Genomic DNA, 21,381 nt, shown 5'->3' on the forward strand with positions numbered 1-21,381 from the left:
CGCCAGGCACTCCCCCTCATTTAGTCGCAGCACAGCCATTTGTAATGTGTCGTGCATTTGGGTAGCAGAGGAGAGTAGGCGAACCGGAGATCAGGCGAATTGGACCTAGCTGACGCGAGAAGCGAAGAGGCTAACAGGTGAAGAGGCACAGGGAAGAACAGCAGCGAAGAGTAGCAGCGGAGAATAGCAGCGACGAATAGCAGCGAACAGTAACACCGAACAGTAGCAGACTTACGCGTGAAGAGGCAACAGGAACGGTGCCCCCGCCGCAAACCAATCATGGGCTAACACACACGAAGGAGAAACGCACACAGTTCATGTAGCCAGCGAGAGTTAAAACGAGTGGCCAAGAAGTGCCAAATTCGTATGCCCTCATATACGATTATATAAATGCGCGCGAGAATATCTTCCAACCCCACCCCTGCCCCCGAGCGCGACATCCCCCAAACGGTAAAAACGGTAAAAACGGTAAAAAAACATCATGTTTCGATGAACATGCCAAGGAGAAAACACGAGTCCACGTAGCGCAAGAAGTTGAAGAGCACCCCCTCCAACGATTCCCCATTTTGTGTAAATTACAAGGCGTTTTTTTCTTCTTTTTTTTTCGCAATATATATATATATATACGTATTATACCCCCTTTTGCGCGCCACGCCCCCACGAAAGATACCCCCTTTAAGAAGATACTATCATGTAAAACGCTCCATGTGCACATACATATAGGCAAACATATATGTATAGACGCACCTCCCTACCCGTGCATATGTAATAATCCCTGCATATGCACTAACAACACGTTCATGTTGGGAGCAAAAAGGCAACGAATTCGAGAGAGCACCCCCGTTTTTCCGCGCACCATTTGGGAGAGAGCAAACTCGCCGCGATAAGCCACACATACGGAAGAGGGCACAATTCGCTGTAGCCTCGATTGAAGTTATTTTTTTTCCACGAGATTTTTTCCCTGTTATATTTGCCTCCGTTGCAACGTCCCTGCGTTGTGCCCCCCCTTGCCATCACAAGTTGACGCATTCAAAAAAAAAAAAAAAGAAGAAAAGGCAGAAAAGGCAGAAAAAGAACAATAAGAGGACAATTTCAGACAAGTACGCAAAATTAGCGCACGTATTTTCGCCCTTCTGAGGTGACTCTTCCGAATTGAAGCAGCGGAGAGGAGAAAAGGAAGGTTTCCCCTCGAAAGGATACCCATTGGATCTCCCCACCATTACCTACTCTTTATAGGAGAGTGTCTACCTACTAGACGTTAACGTAGCGAAGTGTACCTCACTGTTCCAACTGAGGACTTACCACTCAACATTTTATAGCACCAGTGCAACTCCCCCACTTCGGTCGCCAAAATGAACGTCTTCGAAGGAATCGAAAAGAGAATTGTAATCAAGCTGAGGAAGGAGTGCTTTGAGGAGAAGAAGAATATTTCATCCCTGTTTGACATCTCCAGGGAGCTATGGGAGGAGAAGCTGAAGTATATCGGATGCAGCATCGTGTCTGAAATAGAGGAAGATGTCCAAGCGCCAGCAGAAGAAAGGTGTAGGGTGTATCTGCTCTCAGAAAGTTCTCTTTTCATATACAGAGACATGGTGTTTATAAAAACGTGTGGAAAAACCAAGGTGTTATTTTTCATCCCCTTTCTGGTCGATTTGCTGATACTGAAGATGACGAATGAATATGCTTTGAAGGCCGATGCAGTGTACGACGAAAGTTTTCTTTCCCAAAATGACCTGACCGACGTTGTTCATTTCGTGGGGGACAATTTCGAATACGCATTTTTCACCCACATGAACTATCAGAACAAGACGAAGGATGGTTACTACGAGCAGGAGTACCCGCACAAGTCCATTGAGGATGAGAAGACCTTCTTCCGGTTTTTTTTCAAGACGTTCCAGTTTGCCAGCACGCCCCTGCCGCACGGGAGGAGCCACTACATCTTCCTAGCGCAGGTGAGTGGTGCAGCTAATGGGTTGGCTAGCGGAGCCGCTAATGGGTTGGCTAGCGGAGCCGCTAATGGGTTGTCCAGCGGAACCGCTAACCGGTTGACGGACGGGGCGATGCACTCCCCCCCGAACGCGCACCTCTTCTGCTCCGAAATGCACCTCTTCGGAATCAACAAGCACAGCGAGAGGGCCAAGTTCCACGAGCTGTACCTGAACGAGGACTCCCTGGGCGTATTTCAACTGAGAGGGGAACCGCAGAAGGTCTACGAAGAGAATGAAAAAACAGACATATGCTGTAGCGAAAATTCATATGACTACGCAGAGTGCTGCTCGAAAAGCACGACGAACACGAGTAGCCTGTACAAGGAGACGATGGCTCCGTTCCGAAGCGCAGAGGATATGGGGTACTACGGACACCCCCGCAAAGAGGTGTTCACCAACTTCCACTTGAAAATCACCGACGTGAGTGAGAAGAACTTGGATGAAGGCGTTACTGAGGACACGCTGTCGTGCAGGAATGAGGAATTCCCCCTTGGGGGGAGCGCCCACAAGAGAGGAAGCAGTATTGGGAGTAGCAGCTGCATTGGTGGCGGCATTGCTAACGCTAGCGAAGAGGCGAAGCTGCTCCTATTGCCGTCCACCCTGAATGAAAGCAGATACATGCAGAGACAAACCTCGCAGGAAAGCTCAGTGGCGAACATGCAGTGTGAATTGCAGCCCCTGGATGGCAGAACCCAAGGGGATGTTAAAGGTGAGCAGAAGAGGGAAGACAGCGCCGGAATCAGCGCATACCTGAACGAATTTTACCTTCAAAATGGATCAGCGGAGAAGGGCAAAGAAGTTGGAGGAATATGCGGCGGAGGAGTATGTCGCCTTCTCACCACGCCATCCCAGTGTAGCTCCAACGACAGTAGGGTGATCCACCTGAGGAACGCCTACCCCGCTTTGAACAGCTTCAGCGCGCTGGATAACTGCCTCCGAGTTGGGGGCACAGAATTATCCTCCGTTGCGTCATCGCCTAGAAGCAGCCAACCGATAAAGCAGATGGAGAGCCCCAAACCGCAAGTCCACGTGAAAAAAATAGACACGAATTTGTACGAGTGTTCCAGCGGACAAGGAAACAAGGAAAAATTCCTCTACAACGAATTTTACTTTACACCATGTGGCTATTCGTGCAACGTCTCCCAGAAGAGGAACTACTTTTGCGTCCACTACGCCCCGGAGGACTTAGTTTCATACGTCTCTATAGAACTAGCCAATGACTTGAGGAGCGATAGCTTTGTGAGGTTTATGGCTAACCAGCTGAGCTTTTACGGAGGAAAAATATTCTACATGGTGAATTACCATTACCATGTTGAGGGAAGCGATGTAGGAAGTCGTCTCGGTGGACTATCCCCCATTTCGGAGGCAACCCTCCTACAGAGAAAGCTCTGCAACAACATTGTGGTGAACAACGAGCAGTACTACGCCATTCTCTGCATGAAAGAACTCACCGTGGGATTTCTTAAAATGCAATATTTCGTCTACGAGTTGAAAGAGGTGAACGACGGTAGGGGGGTCAATCTGTATCTTCCGAGTGGACCCAAGCAAGCTGGAAACAACTTCGTTGTGACGCCTGTACCGAACCGGGAGGTGAATGACATGTACACGTATAGCTACATATTTTGCCATCAAAACGGAGTGATGATGGTTGATATGGGGGTCGAATCTGAGAGTAGCGGCGGAATAGCGCACCCCAGCGCCCCCTACAGGAGTAGCGATAGCGGCACGCCCTACCGAAGCAGCGACACCAGCTCGTGCAGAAACTTCTCCGAAGATTCGCTCCTCTCGAACGTGGGGGGGGCAACCGAATGTGATGGCGATGCGAAGGAAGTAGTGGTGGATCTTCGCCCCGGGGAGGTTTTAGAGAGCACCTCCAACAGTGCTGACGATGGGAAGGGAAACTCCCCCAACAGTGCTGACGATGGAAAGGGCGACTCCCCAACCGGCAGAGCAGAAGCAACCCAAACGAATGAGGAAGAGTGCCCGGAAAAGAAACACCAAAAGGAAATGCTAAACTACTATCGAAAGAACAAAATCGAGATGTTCACGCTGAGAAAGATTTTAAGTGAAGATATAGACACATCAGTGGTATGCATAAACTTGCAGAAAATCCTGGCCCAGTACATCCGCTTTAAGAAGAACCTACCCAGTGTGACCCCCTTCTACTCTGTCAAGAGCAATAACGACGATGTGGTGATTAAGTTTCTCTACGGACTGAACTGCAACTTTGACTGTGCATCTGTTGGGGAGGTAAAAAAATTGACTACTCTCCTTCCGGAACTCAACAGAGAGAGAATTATTTATGCCAACACGATAAAGAGCATCAACTCGCTCATCTTTGCAAGGAACGAGCACATCAATTTGTGCACCTTTGATAACATAGAAGAGCTGAGGAAAATTTTGAAGTACCATCCCAAGTGCTCCCTCCTGCTGCGCATCAACGTCGATTTTAAGAATTACAAATCTTATATGTCCTCAAAGTACGGGGCGAATGAACACGAGTGGGAGAACATTCTCTCCTTTGGAAGGAAGCACAATTTAAACATCGTCGGGGTGTCCTTTCATGTGGGCAGCAACACCAAGAATCTGTTTGACTACTGTCAAGCTATTAAATTGTCCAGGGATGTTTGGAACATTAGCAACAAAATGGGGTACCAGTTTGAAATTCTAAACCTTGGGGGGGGATTCCCGGAAGAATTAGAATACGATAGCGCCAAAAAAAATGAAAAGAAAAAATACTGCACGCTGAATGAAGCAGAGCTGAGGAAAGACATCCAGAGCTTCCTCAATGAAAAATCGGTCATGAAAACAAAATATAATTTTTACAATTTTGAGAAAATTGCGCTTGCCATTAATATGTCCATTGAACATTACTTTAAAGACATCAAGTCCAAACTGCGAATCATTTGCGAACCGGGGAGGTACATGGTGGCTGCTTCTTCCACCCTGGCTGTCAAGGTCATTGGCAAGAGGCACCCCACCTTCCAGGGGCTCCGGCTTAGAGACATGCGGGGTGTTAACCCGCTAGATTTCGCCAAGGGGGGCAGCGGCGTGGAAGAGAACATCGGCGAGGGGCACATCGGAGAGGAGAACACCGTTGAGGGGACTACCAATGGGGGGACTACCAATGGGGGGGTTGATAGCGACCGTGTGAACGGCAGGCAAGGGGGGAAGACGAACCGACAGGAGGGGGCGAACGGAGGGGCCATCCACTCGGAGGAACTGCTGCTGCTCAGCCACTCCAACCTAAGCGATAACCTCACCTGCAACAGCAATTCCAAGCTAGGAAACATTACGAACATAAAAAGGAAAGTGGTCAGCATTAATGATAATCGATATAACTACTACTCCTACTACGTTAGTGATAGCATCTACGGCTGCTTCAGTGGAATTATTTTTGATGAATATAACAGGTCCCCAGTGTTTGTAATTCGAAACCAGGTGGATGGCAGCACGGCCGGTGACGACGTGGCAAGTTCTCCCCTCTACCTGGCCAACATCTTCGGACAGTCTTGTGATGGTCTGGACATGATCACCTCCATTACCTACCTACCAGAGTGCTACATTAACGACTGGATCATTTACGAGTATGCGGGAGCCTACACCTTCGTTAGCTCTTCCAATTTTAATGGCTTCAAAAAGTGCCAGAAGGTGTATATTTTCCCCAAGAAATCCTTTCCCTTCCTCAAGTGAGGTTCCGCTCCGGTGTGTAGAAGTTGAGTGGTGCGCTGCAATGAGCAGCATTGTGCTGCGCGGTGGGGGACGGAGGGGGATTCGGAACCGCCGCCTTGAGGGGGGCCAACAGGAGCGAGGGGAACGTAAGCGAGGTGAACAGAAGCGGGAGAAGTGAAAAAGGAAAAAAAAACGGCAAAAAAAGAAGGCCAAAAAATAGCACATCTGAGTAGGCAAAAAAAGAAGGCCAAAAAGACCAAAAAGACCAAAAAAATAGCATAACTGAGAAGGCAAAAAAATAGCATAACTGAGAAGGCAAAAAAATAGCATAACTGAGAAGGCAAAAAAATAGCATAACTGAGAAGGCCAAAAAAATAGCATAACTGAGAGGCACAAAAACAGTATAACTTAGACGCACGCCCAAATTCACCTTAAAAAAATTAACAAGAATTAACTATGAGCAGGGATGCACATACCATTGTAGCGCTTCCATTCCGCGACGAGCACCGCCCGCCGTTGCGCCTTGGGGCGCCTTCATTTTTGACTTCACTGCATTTACATCAGTTGCATGTGCGTAGCGGCAGGGCGTGGCAGGCACACGCCACCCTGTGACAGCTTCGACGGAGCAGTCGTGTGAGGCCGCGCCTAACTTAACTGCGCAATCGAAACGGCTTTAAGTTTAAGCAGTTACAGTTAAGCTGCAGGGAAGAGGTAGGACAAGGTGGGGGGTGGGGGCGACGGCAAAGCGTAACCCACGAAGCAGCGCATCTGCTCATCCGCTAACCGCTTAACAGCTTAACAGCGTAACGGCTCCCCCCCACCCCGGCGGTGAGAAAACCCCATTTTGTTTTCTCCCGCGCCGCACCGGAGACAGCCCATCTTCCCCGTTTATGCCGCTCTGCATGCCTCTTTAATTAAATAACCGAAGGAATGACAATTCAAAGGAAAAACAGTATCATCAATTGCTTTAAAAAAAAAAAAAAAAAAAAAAAGCAGCGGGGAAGGGTTATTGGAGTACCCATTTCCCCTCCTGTGCGCTCATCCCTACGGAATGGCATCGCCGCGTTCCCCTCCCCTTTACATGTCAACCGGGACGGCCGCATTTTTCACCCTCTTCGGCCGCTGCCGCAGCTTAAAGTTGAAGTGCCTTCCGTGCGAATGCGTGGAGGGTTTTTTGCGCTCGGTGCCTTCCCCCAGGCTGAGGGCGATGGCCCGCTGTTTCTCCGTCATGGGGGGCGGCTCCTCCGGGTGGGCGTAACGCTGCGGGGGGGTATGCCCGTCATACCCATCGTCTTCGCCCATTCGGTGCGCTATGCCCTCGTGAAGATAGAAGTCCTCCCCAGTGGGCTGGTCAGCGAGACGGTCGCTTGACGCGTCCACATGCGCCGCCCCCACTTCCGTTGCCCCCACTTCCGCTGTGCCACCCCCCTCGAGGGGGTCCCGAGCGAAAACGTACTTGCGCCCCCTCTGGTAGGAAACCGGCTTGGCCATCTTGTCCCGGTTGACAGCCAACCCCCCCCGACTTACGACGAACCTATGGATGGCCTTTTCAATAAAATGATAATTGTTAACATCATGTTCTTTCATAAGTTGGTAGAGCATAATAAGTTGATAGGCGAGGGGTCGCTTGGCGGACCGCGAAGGGTATTCATACACGTGAGAAGCACACCATTTGCTAAGCGCGATGAGAAAGTTCTTCGTAACATGCTGTTTGGACACTAGAAAGTTTAAGCAAACGAAGGGGTCCTCCAGCTGGTTGACGTCCTTCTCCCCCTGGAATTTTGCAATGCGGTTTTTAAATTCCTCAAGTAAATCCTTTTCGTATAACTCCCAACTGTATTTAAGTAGCTTCACCTTCTTCATGCAATCGAACAGCTCCTGGGTGGTCATCAGCTTTAGCTCCTTCTGTTGCTTCTCATCCAGCACGTAATATATCACATCGTCTTGGACGCCCAAACGGCGCAGACACCCAACGATGCAACACAGGTGGTTGTAATCAAAGAGGGTGACATTCTGCACCATCGATTTACAGAGCGTCTTCATCAAATCTCCATTCGAAATGTTTAAGCTCGCAAAACATATTAGCAAGTCGGTGTACTCCTCTGGGTAAAACTTCGAACAGTATCTAACGATGGCGTGAAAAACTTGCACAAATAATACCCGTGGAAATAAGTTCGCTTTACAGTATAAATTTATGAGGAGGATCAAGTGCCTGGGCTCCATATGATTTATCTGCTTCACAAAGACATGGGCGAACGTTTTGTATAAGTGATCATCTGCCATGTTCATTTTTTCAAACGAACTCAGCAGCAGCACTGCGTCGAAATATTTAAATTCGTCACATCGGTTAATAGCACTTCTAGATATCTCACTCCATAAGACTACGTCTCGGATCTTTTTGTTGCAGCAATTTTCTGAGAGTACTCTCAACTGTTGGCTCTTCAACTGTTTGATGTGTCCGTAGTTACTCTCGATGATTATTTTTTTGGTGAGTTCATCTGTTGGGCTGCTTGACCCGAATAGCCTCCGCCGCTCTCCGCCGGTTGGCAGCCACCTCCGGGGGGCCCTCCACCCGTTCGGTTTCGCCCCCACGATTGATTTTGCCCACCCGATCATTTTGTTGTAACTTCCAAGGGGGAAGAAAAAAATGGCAAGTTATATCCCCTCGAGAGCATCACATTACATCCCTGTTCACCTCTTTTTTGTGTGCATTTTTGTGCGAGTTTTTCCCGCGCCTTCCACTTGTGTGTATCCCGAAGAGCAGTCCGTCAGTTCCTCTTCCACGGCGGTGCGCCAGTTGCTCGCTTGGGAAAAATAGCTGCGCCCTGCAAGTGACTCGGCCGAACGAACTCGCGCAGTTGCACTTGTTTGCGCCACGTCGCTTGCGCGCCCTCGGGTCGTCGCTCGCCCCTTCGCGGGACCTGCCCCCAAAAGGCACAAATGGCATATACATATATGTAAATATCTATATATATATATGTATATATACTTCTACATATTTGTGTACTTTTTTGTTGCTCCCCACCCCGGGGCGATCCATGCCTCGCGCGGCGACGCTACATGGGAAACAGCGCCCAAAAAAAAAAAAAAAATTTCATAAATACGCAGTGTGGTCACTCAATAGGGCAACATATCTGGGTTATTAAAAGAAGTTAGGTCAGAACTGAAAACCCCCCATCCGCAGTTTCCTTCGCAACCGCTTCGCCGCTCCACCGCCCCGCCGCAGCAGCATGGAGCGACTGCAGGATAAGCTGCGGCAGGAACGGACCAACGACCAGCCCATCCTCAACCGGTGCGACTTCGACATTGTAGAAAGGTACGTGGATTCCTCGAGCGAGGAGGGGGGCGGAGCAGAAGAAGAAGAAGAAGAAGAACAGCGTCATGGGGAACATCAGGGAGCCACAGAACAACCGCGTCAGGGGGAACAACGCCCGAGTGGCCGGGCCGGCCAGACGAACCCCCCCCCGCGGGTGAGTTTCCCCCCAGCCCTGCACCGGAGCCTGCTGAACTTGCAAAAGGACAACCTGCAGGAGAGGCTAAACCTGGGCAAAATTTATGGCGCGCTTGACGCGGTCAGCGATGTCAACGCGAGCAGCACTGTCAACACTTCCAAAACTGCCAACACTGCCAACGGTGGAGGGAACGAACCGAACGGAGGCGAAAAGGCCAGCCACGGCGATGCTGACCGAAAAGGAGGAAGCAATCAAGTGAAGGAGAAGCACCAGTTGACCTTCCAACTGAACCAAAACGAAATGGCCAAACTGCAGTGGACAAACCCAGTGCGCGATGAAGAGGTCAGAGTTATAAAAAATTTTGGTGAAATAAAATTGCACGAAGTACGTTTCGATTTTGAAGGAAAATTAAGAATACAAATAAACGAAACGGAACTGAACATGAAAAAAAAAAAAAAAGTCTTTAACAATTTCGATGGACTGTATCACCACAACGATGAGCCACTCAATAGTGGGTACACTTTCCCCGAAATGATTTTCCTCTGCCAGAGTTCGCATAGCAATCAAGTCTCCATAGCTCTGAAGATTATGGCCAATGTGTGTGTGAACTCGCGTTTAAGGGCTTTTCCCTTTGATGAGGATTTAGCATCCGCCCTTTGTCGCGACCGGGGCGATCTCCACCACGACGAGAGTAATTCCCACCTTGAACTGAGGGCCCCCCCGCGGAGGGACAAATACTCCTTCGGGTTCACGTACAGGAGATTTTTCACCTACCTGAACAGTGACTTAAACCTGTTTGACAAGCTCCTCTTCTTGCTTAGGCACTGCAGGAACAGGAACATCGAAATGGGTTCCATTCACTGCCTGGATAGCTACACCTTCCCCAACAATGTTTGCTCATTGAAAGAGGACGTGGTGTTTGATTACTGGGGGGAGGGGGACTCCCCCGTGCTTAGGTTTTTTCACGACTACGAGGTGTTTTCCTACCTGGACCTTTTCAGCGACGGCGCCTTCCTCTTCGAGGGGTGCAACGTCTATTTTTGCGGCACGCGCAAGGGGGGGGCAGCCAAGCCATGTGCCAGTGAAGATGCTGGTGAAGAGGCAGACGAACAGGCCGACGAACACGCTGATGAACACGCGGGGAAAGCCAAACTAGGCGGCGAGGAGACGGGGCACTCGCGGAACCACTCCGAGCAGTGGGAAGGCACCGACTGGTCCGAGGTGGCCAGGAAGCTAAAAAGGGGAGACGCAGCAGGGGGGAGAGAAAACCGCGCAAAATGGACGAACGGACCAAACGGGGAAAATCCACCAACAGCAATGGTAGCCGAAGTGCCCATAGAGGAAGAGCTCATCGCCCACCTCGAACCGATCAGCAGCATCTCGGACGACCTACAAGAGATGCAAAAGATAAACGTTAAAATGGTACACCTGGGCGGATTTCACAAATCCGCACATGAGGATATCCTCACCAACATAAGCACCATTCTACAAAACAATTTCGGGGTGGTCGAAGTGGAAAACAGCTGTGTGTGCCTTTTAATAGGTCTACTGGCCAGATGCAGACAGCAAGTTAACCTCCTCAGCTGTACAGACCTGATGGGCAACCTACAAAAGATATACGAATCGAAAATAATAGGAAGTGAGTTGCACAGGGAGAGGGAACATCGAGGAGTAAGTCAAGCGGATCATGTCGAAACAAACTTCACATACAATTTAATAACGCTCATAAGGTACGTCATCATATATAACTACCATAAGGACCTCTTGCAGAAATTTAAAGTCCTTTCGTTTTTGCTATTTCACAGAAGCCTTCCTTTTATTCGTAAGGATGGAGACAGAAGGAGGGTCTTTTTTTTGGCAACCGAAGTTTTGAAGGTGTGTAGACTGCTACTCTTTTGCAACCTGTACGTAGAACCCGTTGACTATTTCCACGAAGTGATTAATCATCTGAATTACGGGGACATCCAGGATGACCATGGCGTTTACGAAAAGTTCCTCTCTCAAGTGTATTTGTATTTGGCCACTTACAACATTGTGGGGTCGGGTGTAGACCTCTCAGGCTTCCTATACACGAATAAAGTTATAAGCACGCTGCAGATTCGGGTGGGAGCTCTTCTGCGCCGCGGGGTGGGCAAGCGAGTGCCCCACATGTCAGCGGGGGATGCGGACACTCCAACGGGGGACACTCCAACGGGGGGAAGGCAAAAAACCAAATGGGACTTCGCCCTCCTGTGCGAGCTGCAGCTAATTCACCAGTGTGCAGTTTACCTCTTTTCCGTCTTCTGGTCCGTGAGGAGGAAGCGCCTGATTGGAGAGAAGCATGTTGGTTGCGAGCAGTTGGAGGCCCTGCTGCAAACGCTCCAGGTGCTGCTTCGAGCGGTCATCGAGCGGTTCGACGCCTTGTTAGGAGCCTACGCGGGGGAGCCGCTGAGGGAGCAGCCGCCGAAGGAACCGCCTAACGAGTGGCGGAGGGACGCTCGCTGCCCGAACGTCGTCCAGAAGATAATTCGCCGCATGACGGACGGCCCCCTCCCCTTCAGCTACGTGATTTACAAAGACGAAATTGATTGGCACTTCTTCTTCGTCATCCTGCTCCAAATTGTGAACACCATTTTGCTCATCGTTGCGGAGCTCCCCTTTTCTTCTCTCGACAAGGGGAATCAAACAACACTGAAACATTTCAATCGCATTGCTGAAGATGTTGCTACGTTTGAACGGGACACACTGATTCATTTCAAGAGGGATGTCTTTTACGTGGAACATGGGAAAGACTCGTGTAGCCTTTTCCTACCGCTGTCGTACCTTTTTTACAACATTTATGGCTTTAGGAGAGGCACGCACCTCATGTGGAGGCACACCGACCAGTTTGCTGAAAACGCTGTGGAGAGGCTACTCTACTCCCTGAGCTTTTGCTCATCCGTTCCGTTAAGCTACTTTTGTTTGAGGGCAATTTTCGCCACGCCCTCGGAAGGGAGTATCATCCCTGGGGGAGAAACCAACGGAGGCATTTCTTCCTCACAAAAATGTGATCACTTGGGGTCTTCTGCCTCTGACGAAATGGACCCCTCCCGCGGAAGATCGAATGGGTGTGACGAGAGAATGATCGGAGAGGCCACCCCAATCAATGGCGACCACGTGGACATCCCGAAGAACATCATACTCTTCCTAGGCAAGTACGTCCAAGGGAAATTTCTGCTTTACCACAGCAAGAAAAGTATCTTCTTGCTTCTGCTGAAGAATCTATTTAGGGAGTGCAACCGCAGATGTGAGGAAGCCTCCAAAAAAAGAGACGCACTTGTACAGTCAGTCCTCACATTTTTACTGAACAGACACATCATCCATTTCATCGGCAAGCACATGGACGTGTCGATTTTTTTTAAATACTTTATTCAAATTTTCATCATCCATGAGGGGAAGAGCATTGGGGACTCCCTGGGGGAGAAGAGGGAGGTGTACGCGAATTTGGTGCGCATAGCGGAGGAGTACATTTTTAGGCGGGTGGCCTCTACTGACAGCGAGGGGGAACCCCCCCCCGTTGTGCGCGATATACACCGCGTTGTTAATAACTTTGGGAGGGAAAATCCTCCGAGTGATGCTAACGGGGAAGGTGCTCACCGGGAGGATGGCCCTGGCGTTTACCCACTGAACACACACTTGGCGCGCTTTCTAAAAACGAACCGAAGAAGCATAAACGCCTGCACTTGGCAAAAGCGGATACAAATCAGTGCCCAGCTGTCCGTGGCCATATTTGAGAAAATCATTGAATCTTTTAAAATGGCCTATTTCTTCAGCCCCCTGATGTTCGCAATTTTATTTTTCCTTTCGTCCACTTCATTTCCAGAGGAATGCCGAAATGTGTTTTACAGAGACACAGATTTGATGAAAATTTTATCAAAAAATGTGTTTATTCGTTTTTCTGATGATGGGATGAACTACATCGTTTTTACTACCTCTACATGTTACGGCAGGGAAGAGACCAATTTTCTGATTGACTTGACGCCACTTTTCCCCTCCATTTTGTCCCTCCTGTTGGACGATTCACAATCGGATTGGTTCCCCCCTACCATGCAGGACTATTTTGGAGCTCTCCGTGCGCAGTACCCCTACCCTAGTTTGTTGCACTTTCTCTTTTATGTTAGTGCAAATGGGGGGGGAATCGCGTAACATGGGAGAGATGTACACATGAAAGGTGCAAACCTGAGCAGGCCCCCCTACCATTTTGTCTTTTTCCCCCCACTACATCAAAGTTGCGTTCCTTTTATGGGAGAGATCCTCTTCTCCCTCCTGCAAACTACAAAAAGGGAACACCATCTGGAGGGTTAACTCCACGTGTTAATCACCAACGTTTGTACCACATCCTCACGCAGAATTGCAATTCTCACTTTTTTGTAAAAAAGGGTTCGCCTTTTCCAAGAGGGGCAAGACCAGGCGGGATGAACTGCAGGTTCTACCCAACTGGGAACTCTCTGCACAGCCCATATTTGAGAATTACCATGCGGTAGTTTTATCCCCCTAAGGGACTTTCATTCTTACAGCATTTGGGAAGCTAATGAAGGGGGAGGGGATGCTCCTATCCCCAGGTGTTCGTAGCCTGTGGCTTACCCCCTTTCGATATGTACATAAGAATGCAAATTGTGTGTACCAACCCCTGGGGCGTTCTTTCCCTTCTCCTATGTAGTAGTACGGTCAGGAAACCAACCTGCGTGGTGAACTATCAATCGAAAGGGCAGCTGGACATCCCCTCAACCGCTTCCCCTCAACCGCTTCCCCCCAACTGCCACACAACCCAGCGTTGCACAGTTTTCTCCATTTTTGCCTCCCATTGGAGGTCTCCCGCGGCTCAAAAGAGGGGAGAGAAAACCTGCCTCCCTCAGTGCGCTCCTCACACACGTTCACTTGTTCGCTTCCTGCCCTCTCGCGGCGTTTCCTCTACACGGGTCATTCCGCCCATACGCACAGCAAAAGTGCAGCAAAGGTACAGCAAAGGTACAGCAAAGGCGCAGCAAACGCGCAGCACGGGAAATCGCAAAAAACGAGAGTTGTCCCGATGGGCAATACAAACGATGCACCTAAAGAAACCAAAGAGGGACCCCCCCCCTGCGCTTTCCACCATATGGTGAGGTATAGAAAACGGAAAATGTCACGACTGTGAAATTTTAAGATAAAAAAGTGTAGGGCACAGTCCCAAAAAAAAAAAAAAAAAAAAGTGCGCCTTTGTAGCGTGTACCCCTTTCCTTTTTTATGCGTACAAAATAGTGTTCTTTTTTTTTTTTTTTTTTTCTTTGCAAAGTACGCATTGTAAGAGGGAAACATTAAGAGGACGCAAAAACGTGTTATCCTGCAATGAGGGGAGTGATGTAGCGACCTGCTGAAGTGCCAAGCCTACGACGGCGAAGCGTGAGTTGGGCCCCCGCGAAAGTACCCAGTGTACACCCTGCAGCTGCAAATTTTGCGTCATTCACCCGCGAACAACCGCGTAACGGTAGCGCAATAACAGCGTAGTAACAGCGTAACATCTGTGCCGCTCTCCATCCCGGCTGAAGACCGCCCGCCCAGCATACAAACGTGTACTTACCCTAACGAGGAAACGAAACGTAACATCCCCACCCATCGCTCAGCCATGACCACTTACAATGTCCTCGGGGAAATAACCGAGTTTGATGAGAAGGAGACCGTCATTTCGCATCAGTATGCAAGAATTAGGAAGATAGAAAATGTCGAAAAGTGCAAAAATTTGAAGGTGGGTCTGCGCAATCAGCGGGGTGTACCTCCAGGGGGAGGGATATCCCTCCTGAACGGGGGCTCACATGAGGATATGCCCCCATTTGGACGTACAGTCCTGCATAGATCCCCCTCAGAGCTGCTCTACTCACACAGTTGCTCTCCCCGCTCAGCTGCTCTACCCACACAGTTGCGCCCCACCTGCACATGTCTTCCCCCCCGCGCAGACCCTGCAGCTGATCTCCAACTGCATCGAAAAAATCGAAAACTTGGAAAACAACTTGGCGTTGGAGAACCTGGAACTTTACGAAAATTCGATTAAAAAAATAGAAAACGTTTGCATGCTCACCAATTTGAAGTAAAAGCTTCACGTGGCCGTTGTGCGGCCACCCTGGGGTGCACACATGCATAGAATACATATATGTATGTCTGTATCTACGCATGCGTGTACACATGTACGTGTGCTCCCCCCGCCCCGCAGAATACTCGACCTCTCCTTCAACAAAATTCGGACCATTGAGAACATCGACACGCTGGTAAACCTGGAGGAGCTGTACCTGTCGAGCAACAAAATCGCAAAGGTAAGGGGGGGACCGAGAGAGGGCGTTTCCGCGTGTGTGCAGCCCCCCAGAAGGGGATGAATGGGAGGAAGTGCACAGCGGTGATATAGGACGCACCCCGACGCAGAGGCTATTTGGACATACACCTCCCCACCGCTACGACCACCGATATCACCACCGCAACCCCCCTCCAGATCGAAAACCTCCAGAATTGCAAAAAGCTGAGACTGCTCGAGTTGGGCTACAACAAAATCAGGAGAATCGAAAATCTGGAAAGCCTCCAAAACTTGGAGGAGCTGTGGCTGGGGAAGAACAAAATAGAAGAGCTGAATCTCCCGAGCCTACCCAAATTAAAGAAGCTGAGTTTACAACACAACCGATTAACCAACTGGTCCGTTGAGGCCATTAGAAACATCCCACAAGTTACGGAGCTTTACCTGAGTTACAATAAATTAAGTACCATCATAGAAAACGTAAAAGAGTTGAAGAACCTGAAGGTTTTTGATCTGTCCTACAACGAAATTGAAAACATAGTAACCTGTTCGGAGCTCAAATCTTTGGAAGAGCTGTGGCTAAACAACAATAACATTGACAGCATAGAAATGGTTAGTAAATTGAGTGGAAATGAAAATTTAAAAACGCTTTATTTGGAAAAGAACGAAATTCAGGATAAGCTCAAGGAAGACTACAGGGCGCAGATCATTTCGATTCTTCCCCAGTTGAAGCAGCTTGACGCTCTGCTCATTTCGCCGATAAAGGTTTCTCGGGGCCAGCTCACCCCAGGGAAAACGCAATGATGGAGTGATAATGCGGAGGGGTATGCGGAGCGGCCCCATGTTGACAAAACTGCCTTTGTGATTTCCCCCCCGGGGGGGTAATCCACGAGTTACGCCCAACCAACCCAGCATACTCCAAATGGCAGCACGGACAAATTGACCTTCCTTAACAGGAGGGGTGGGGGGAGAAGACAAGGCGTGCCACGCATACCCCCCTTCGTTTGTTTTGTAACGAATTTAAGTTCAACCCGTTTGCCGGTGGGGGTGAGCCTTGCAATGACGCTTAGCACATGTGCAGGCTGCGGCATAACCGCATAGCCGCTGAACCGATCAACCGCTGTGCGCAGAATGGACCAGTTTGAGAAACACATTTTTTCGTCCCCTTCGAATTCACATTTTGTTTTGCCCCCGGCGCGGCGCGCACCTTAGCACGTATATATGTGCCTACGCATATGTACACTCCTTTGTGGGGAAGTGCAAAAATGGACGGAGTAGAGAAACGGACGAAGCACAGAAGACGAACGCGAAAGCGAAGACCTGAGCGAGGATAAAAAAAAGAAAAACGTCCCTTTTCGCCGTGCGCAAAATAAATGCCCCCCTTTTGCTCGCCGGATCTGTCCCACATAAACCATTTTTCTTTTTGCATTTTGCATTTTCCATTTCAAAGTCTAACCCTTTTGTACGTTTGTTCTCTCGTTTCGCCAACCTGCATATTGCTTCTTTTTTTTTTTTTCCAAATTTGTTAAAGTGTCATAATTCCCCCCTCTACAATGGAGCAACTAGCCAAAATGGTGAAAAAAAAAAAAAAAAAAAAAAAAAAAAAAACCGTGTTGCAATGATAAAAAAAAATTCGTTTCCATCGCTCAACAGTTAACTTAATTGCCCAGTGTGAAGAAGCGAAACGTGGGCCTTCATTTTGCACTTGCTGCTTATGAGTTGCCCCAGAGCAGATGGGCATAATTAATTGGCCTCTTCCCACCCCGCACCGCGCGTTAACATGCAAAAGGGAAGAGAGTGCTCCCCGGGCATTTGACAAATTGAAAGTGGCCTCCTGCAGGGGGTGGCCAGAAAATATCGACCATGAAAAACTCGCTTTGCATCATTTCTCTCCCCCTCCCCATGAGAAGTTAACGGACTGACGGGGAGAGGCCGTCACTTCGCAACTACACGTGCATCCAGGGAACGGAAACGTAGAGCATCATTCGGTTCCCAACGCAGTACATCCGAAGATACACCTCCAAAAAGCGTAGCCATTTGTTGCCCAACTTCCAACCGACCGGCTTACTACACAGAATGAAGGTCAGGAAGAGGAGTCCGCTCTGCAAAAGGAACCCCCAAGGGGATAAGGACGAGGACCCGGATGGGAAACTCCTCGAAGAATACTACAGCGCAATTCCGGGCATCGAATTACAGATAGAAAAATTGCTTCAAAGTTTCCACGTGAATAAATACGACTATAAAATTACGCACCTTTTAATTGACATAATACAAAATGAAACGATTAAAATTTTGAGGAATGCCAAAAATATAAAAAAGAATGGCATCGATAGGAGACTCTTCATTAAGGCGGACCCCAGCAAGAGGGAGGACAGACAGGGGGATCAGATCAGCCCCGATTTGGTGGGCAGCTCCAACGATGGCGCAAAAAAGGATGGCACAAAAAAGGATAGCGGAAGTGCAGGGGTGGATGAAGGTCAGCCAAGAGCGGACCAAAGCAAAGCAACTACAGACATCTCCAAGGATGCAGGCGGGGCTGATTTTAAAGGTGGAGTGATTGACGATAGGGCAGCACAGGCAGCCACCCCTGTAGTGGCAGCCACCCAGGCGAATAATCACGATGGGGAGGGGGAGAAGCAGAATCGGGGAAATGACCTGCAAGAGGGGGACGGCGCAGGAATCGGTTCACAGATTGGCACCCAACAGAAAGCAGACCCACCGGTGGCCCAAACGCAGGAGCAGAGTCAGGACAAGGACGGCCCTGCCGAATTGCCATGTGGGGTAGAAGACAGCACGAAAGGGGAAGCCGCAGAGGGGGACAAAGAGAAAAGCCAGGCTAATCTTGAAAATGGAGAGGAGAAAAAGCAGGTGCAGGTGGATGTTGAAGAGGGGCAGCAAAAGGTGGGCGGGGAGGAAGGACACCAAAAGGAGGAAGCTGAGCAAACGGGGCAAACGGGGCAAACTAGCCAAACCGAGCAAACCGCCGAAAACTTCAGCATCTTCAAAACCTTTTCGAGCTACTTTGCCAAAAAGAGTAAACCAAATGAGGAGGACGGAGGGGCGCCCTTGAGGAAGGAAGAAGAAAGCGCGCCGGACAAATCGGGCAACGGTGAAAGTAAAAATGGAGACCCAGTCGAAGGCGCACCCAAAATAAGCAGCGAACAGGATAAAGAGGTTGGCAAAAGCACAGAACAGGTACAACCCGCAGGGGACAGCCCCCCGGGCGAAGTGGACAGTAATGTAAATCTTAGTGAGAACCCAGCAGGTGCTGGCAGCCATGTTCCAAATGGTGAAAAGGAAAATGTGAAGAATGACACGAAGGATACGAATGACGCGAATGGCTCGAACGGCGCGAATGACACCACCAAAGGGGAGGTGCCCCATGGGATGAGTGGAAGTGGTCGGAATTTGGACGGAGGGGATGATGCAGCAGTGGCCCCTAATGGGGACCAAGTGGAGGAAGCGGGAAAGGAAAGCAACAAAGATGGGGGTGGCATACCGACAGAGAAGGAAAGCAACAAAGATGGGAGCGCCGCGCCTGTAGAAAAGGCCCCCACAGAGGAACCACAAAATGGTGGCTTAAAGGAAGGTGCAAAAGACCCAGCAGAGCAACCAAAGGGCCAACCCACCACCACCACCACCGAACAGGAAGAAGTGCTCGTGATAGACGAAGAAAGCATCAACCTAGCCATAAAGGAGTACGTCCTGAAGTACATTTATAAAAAGAAAAACGTGGATTTCCTGTACGACGAATTGGCGACGCAACAGAAGGGAAGTAACTCGGTGGGCACAGTAGACAGGAACGTCAGATACCCAACTGGATTCCCCCCCTACTTGCCAGATGACTGCTCCATTAATACCATCCTCCCTGCGTGGGACATAAAGTATAATTTTAATTCCTCCAAGGGGGAAAATTACCAATGAGTTCTTTTTTTTGTGCATTTAGAGTAGGGAGAAGAGGGCAGAACGGAGCTGTGCGAATTTTACACCACGTGGTGAGCATGATGTGGCAAAAAGAGGAGGGGTCATCGGGTAAACCCTCCATTTGTGACTTCCTCATTGGAAGCACTTCCATTTTTTCTCCGCATGGGTAGTGCAACATGTTTTTTTTTTCCCATTTTTGCACCCTCTCTGTTTTTCTCTTTTTCTTTTCCCATTTTTGCCTCCCCTCTTTTTTTCCCCTTTTTTTTGTACCCCGTGCCCCCCCCAACAGGTGGTCACGCGGGAAGGGTAGGCAATCCGCACATGCAAATTCACCCACCCACACATGCAAATTCAGCAACACACCCCCTACAACCCTATCGTGTTGCCCATCTGCATAATGCCGAGCACAAGCTCGAGGCCAACTATGACGATGATGATGCGCTCCAGGCGAGAGGAGTGCTTCTGATTCACGTAGTCCAAAAAGGAATTTAAGTAATCCAAAGTCCAGCTCAGTCTATGATTGAGCAAATCCACCCTCTGCTTTATATCAAAAATGTGTAGGATGTTTAAAAACAGCTTCTTCTGGTACTCCAGTTCCCACAGCGCTTCTGGGACGTCCAGGATGTCCTGATCGATGTTCAGTTCGTACCTCAAATTGTGAAGCGTAATTTTGGAGGTAAATAATTGCTTGGATAAATGGTCCAAATTACTGGACTTCATTTTTTTTTTTAAATTTTCGATTTGATCATTTTCGTAAAATAATTTCTTCTCAATTTTTTTTTCCAAATTATTTAACCTCACGGCGCTGAGCAGTCCAAACGAAATGGCTATCTTGTCCGTCGTCCTGTAATTGCTGGACGTTAAATAAATAACAGAGTTATTAACGTAACTTTTGTTGCTTATATTTTCCACTTGCAGTTCTTCAAAGTCATAATGATCGATGGTACTTTCACTGTTTATGTGTAGGAACTGTTTGGAGAAGTGAAAGAATTTATTTCTGTTTTGCTTATTCATGCTCCATATGACCATGCATCCATTTTTAAAGAACACAGCTGAACTATTTTGTTGGTTAAAATGTGAGCAACTTTCTACGTACAAATAGGGATCCTTGTACAGCACTTGGGATCCCACTTTTTCGTATGCACTTTTCAGGGTTGCCAAATTGATTGGGTTGTTTAAATAGTACGCTATTACATACGGCTCTGCGCTGTCGCAATTTTCGTCTACGAACGGTTTCACTATCCCTAGGAGTTTCTCCCTCTTCGTGATCTTCTTCTGCGTGTATATTTTGCTGCCCAGTTTTTCCTTACTGGAATAGCTGCACATGAGTTGCCTCCACATGCACGCGCGTTTGAGGTGGCCTCTCCCCCACTGCAGCGCGTGTGTGCTCCTCCCGCTAAACATGGTGGTGGGGGGGAAAACACGCAACTGAGGCAGTGCCGGGGGAGAAGTAGCCCAGCTGCTACGCACGCGGTGGAAAGGTCCGCGAAGCGGGGCAGTACTCAATTTTGCGCTTAAAAATGGGAAAAAAGAGGTGAAAGGGGGTAAAAAGAGCTAATAAAAGATAATAAATGGTAACGAAGTCTATCCCTTCTCCCCCCTTTCTTTCCAACCGTGCGCACCATGCCCTGTCCAATGTACTGTGCGGGGGATCCCACGAAAAAGTTACACCCCATCAGTGAAGATCATTCCGCTGGGAGGGCATTTTTATTTTTTGCACGAAGTTTCGCCGCTTCACAGGTTGAGTCCTCCTCCTCTTTGCCTCTCTACACGCGTATCTCCTTTTGCCCATTCGGGGGCGAAATAACAGAAAAAACGGTTGGCCCCCCAACTTCACATTTACACGCACTATTTTGGGAATCTCCAATGCGGAGTGTTCTACTTGGACCAGGGGCGATGTAGAGGAGTTGCACCCCCCCCCTTTGTTGACATGTTCGGCTCTACTTGCCCATATATAGTACGCGCCAGCCGGGGAATTCGCCAAAAAGGCAGATCTTAAAATAGTTGCATATAGCAGTGGCGCGGGCATAAGTAGTGCTGCGCCTATCCCAATGTATCATGTGTTATGTGC

At 49.0% G+C, this 21,381-nt stretch overlaps 6 protein-coding genes across 6 annotated transcripts, besides 12 other annotated features; 4 read left to right on the plus strand and 2 right to left on the minus strand.

Annotated features, from left to right (window-relative positions):
• Positions 1-1,352: 1,352 nt before the first annotated feature.
• PVX_111070 (S-adenosylmethionine decarboxylase-ornithine decarboxylase, putative) lies at positions 1,353-5,681 on the plus strand (the record flags this gene model as incomplete). The annotated part of the gene is made up of 1 exon (XM_001608389.1): positions 1,353-5,681. The coding sequence occupies one exon, from the start codon at positions 1,353-1,355 to the stop codon at positions 5,679-5,681; it is 4,329 nt and encodes a 1,442-aa protein (XP_001608439.1).
• Positions 5,200-5,252: a microsatellite.
• Positions 5,682-5,981: 300 nt separating the features above from the next.
• Positions 5,982-6,006: a microsatellite.
• Positions 6,007-6,076: 70 nt separating this feature from the next.
• Positions 6,077-6,099: a microsatellite.
• A 638-nt stretch (positions 6,100-6,737) lies between these two features.
• Positions 6,738-8,276, minus strand: PVX_111075 (hypothetical protein, conserved; the record flags this gene model as incomplete). Its single annotated transcript, XM_001608390.1, has 1 exon — positions 6,738-8,276. The coding sequence occupies one exon, from the start codon at positions 8,274-8,276 to the stop codon at positions 6,738-6,740; it is 1,539 nt and encodes a 512-aa protein (XP_001608440.1).
• Positions 8,277-8,467: 191 nt separating this feature from the next.
• Positions 8,468-8,499: a microsatellite.
• A 391-nt stretch (positions 8,500-8,890) lies between these two features.
• On the plus strand, positions 8,891-13,628 carry PVX_111080 (hypothetical protein, conserved; the record flags this gene model as incomplete). The annotated part of the gene is made up of 2 exons (XM_001608391.1): positions 8,891-13,223; positions 13,510-13,628. 2 exons carry the CDS (start codon positions 8,891-8,893, stop codon positions 13,626-13,628), a joined length of 4,452 nt encoding a protein of 1,483 aa, XP_001608441.1.
• Positions 9,372-9,430: a microsatellite.
• Positions 10,498-10,524: a microsatellite.
• Positions 13,629-14,396: 768 nt separating the features above from the next.
• PVX_111085 (protein phosphatases PP1 regulatory subunit sds22, putative) lies at positions 14,397-16,190 on the plus strand (the record flags this gene model as incomplete). Its single annotated transcript, XM_001608392.1, has 4 exons — positions 14,397-14,852; positions 15,061-15,191; positions 15,315-15,414; positions 15,588-16,190. Exons 1-4 carry the CDS (start codon positions 14,733-14,735, stop codon positions 16,188-16,190), a joined length of 954 nt encoding a protein of 317 aa, XP_001608442.1. The 5' UTR covers positions 14,397-14,732.
• Positions 16,164-16,183: a microsatellite.
• Positions 16,191-17,462: 1,272 nt separating the features above from the next.
• On the plus strand, positions 17,463-19,310 carry PVX_111090 (hypothetical protein, conserved; the record flags this gene model as incomplete). The annotated part of the gene is made up of 1 exon (XM_001608393.1): positions 17,463-19,310. The coding sequence occupies one exon, from the start codon at positions 17,463-17,465 to the stop codon at positions 19,308-19,310; it is 1,848 nt and encodes a 615-aa protein (XP_001608443.1).
• Positions 17,483-17,503: a microsatellite.
• Positions 19,311-19,549: 239 nt separating the features above from the next.
• On the minus strand, positions 19,550-21,236 carry PVX_111095 (hypothetical protein, conserved). Its single transcript, XM_001608394.1, has one exon. It carries the CDS (start codon positions 20,712-20,714, stop codon positions 19,677-19,679), a length of 1,038 nt encoding a protein of 345 aa, XP_001608444.1. The 5' UTR covers positions 20,715-21,236; the 3' UTR covers positions 19,550-19,676.
• Positions 19,901-20,074: a microsatellite.
• Positions 20,295-20,318: a microsatellite.
• Positions 20,326-20,428: a microsatellite.
• Positions 20,555-20,577: a microsatellite.
• Positions 21,237-21,381: the final 145 nt, after the last annotated feature.

The sequence above is a fragment of the Plasmodium vivax genome, chromosome 6 (genome assembly GCF_000002415.2).
Source record: "Plasmodium vivax chromosome 6, whole genome shotgun sequence".
Taxonomy (NCBI): Eukaryota; Apicomplexa; class Aconoidasida; order Haemosporida; family Plasmodiidae; genus Plasmodium; species Plasmodium vivax.

What these genes read in the sequence shown, in the direction of transcription:
- PVX_111095 (XM_001608394.1), bottom strand. Translation starts at nt 20,714, where the DNA reads ATGTTTAGCGGGAGGAGCACACACGCGCTGCAGTGGGGGAGAGGCCAC.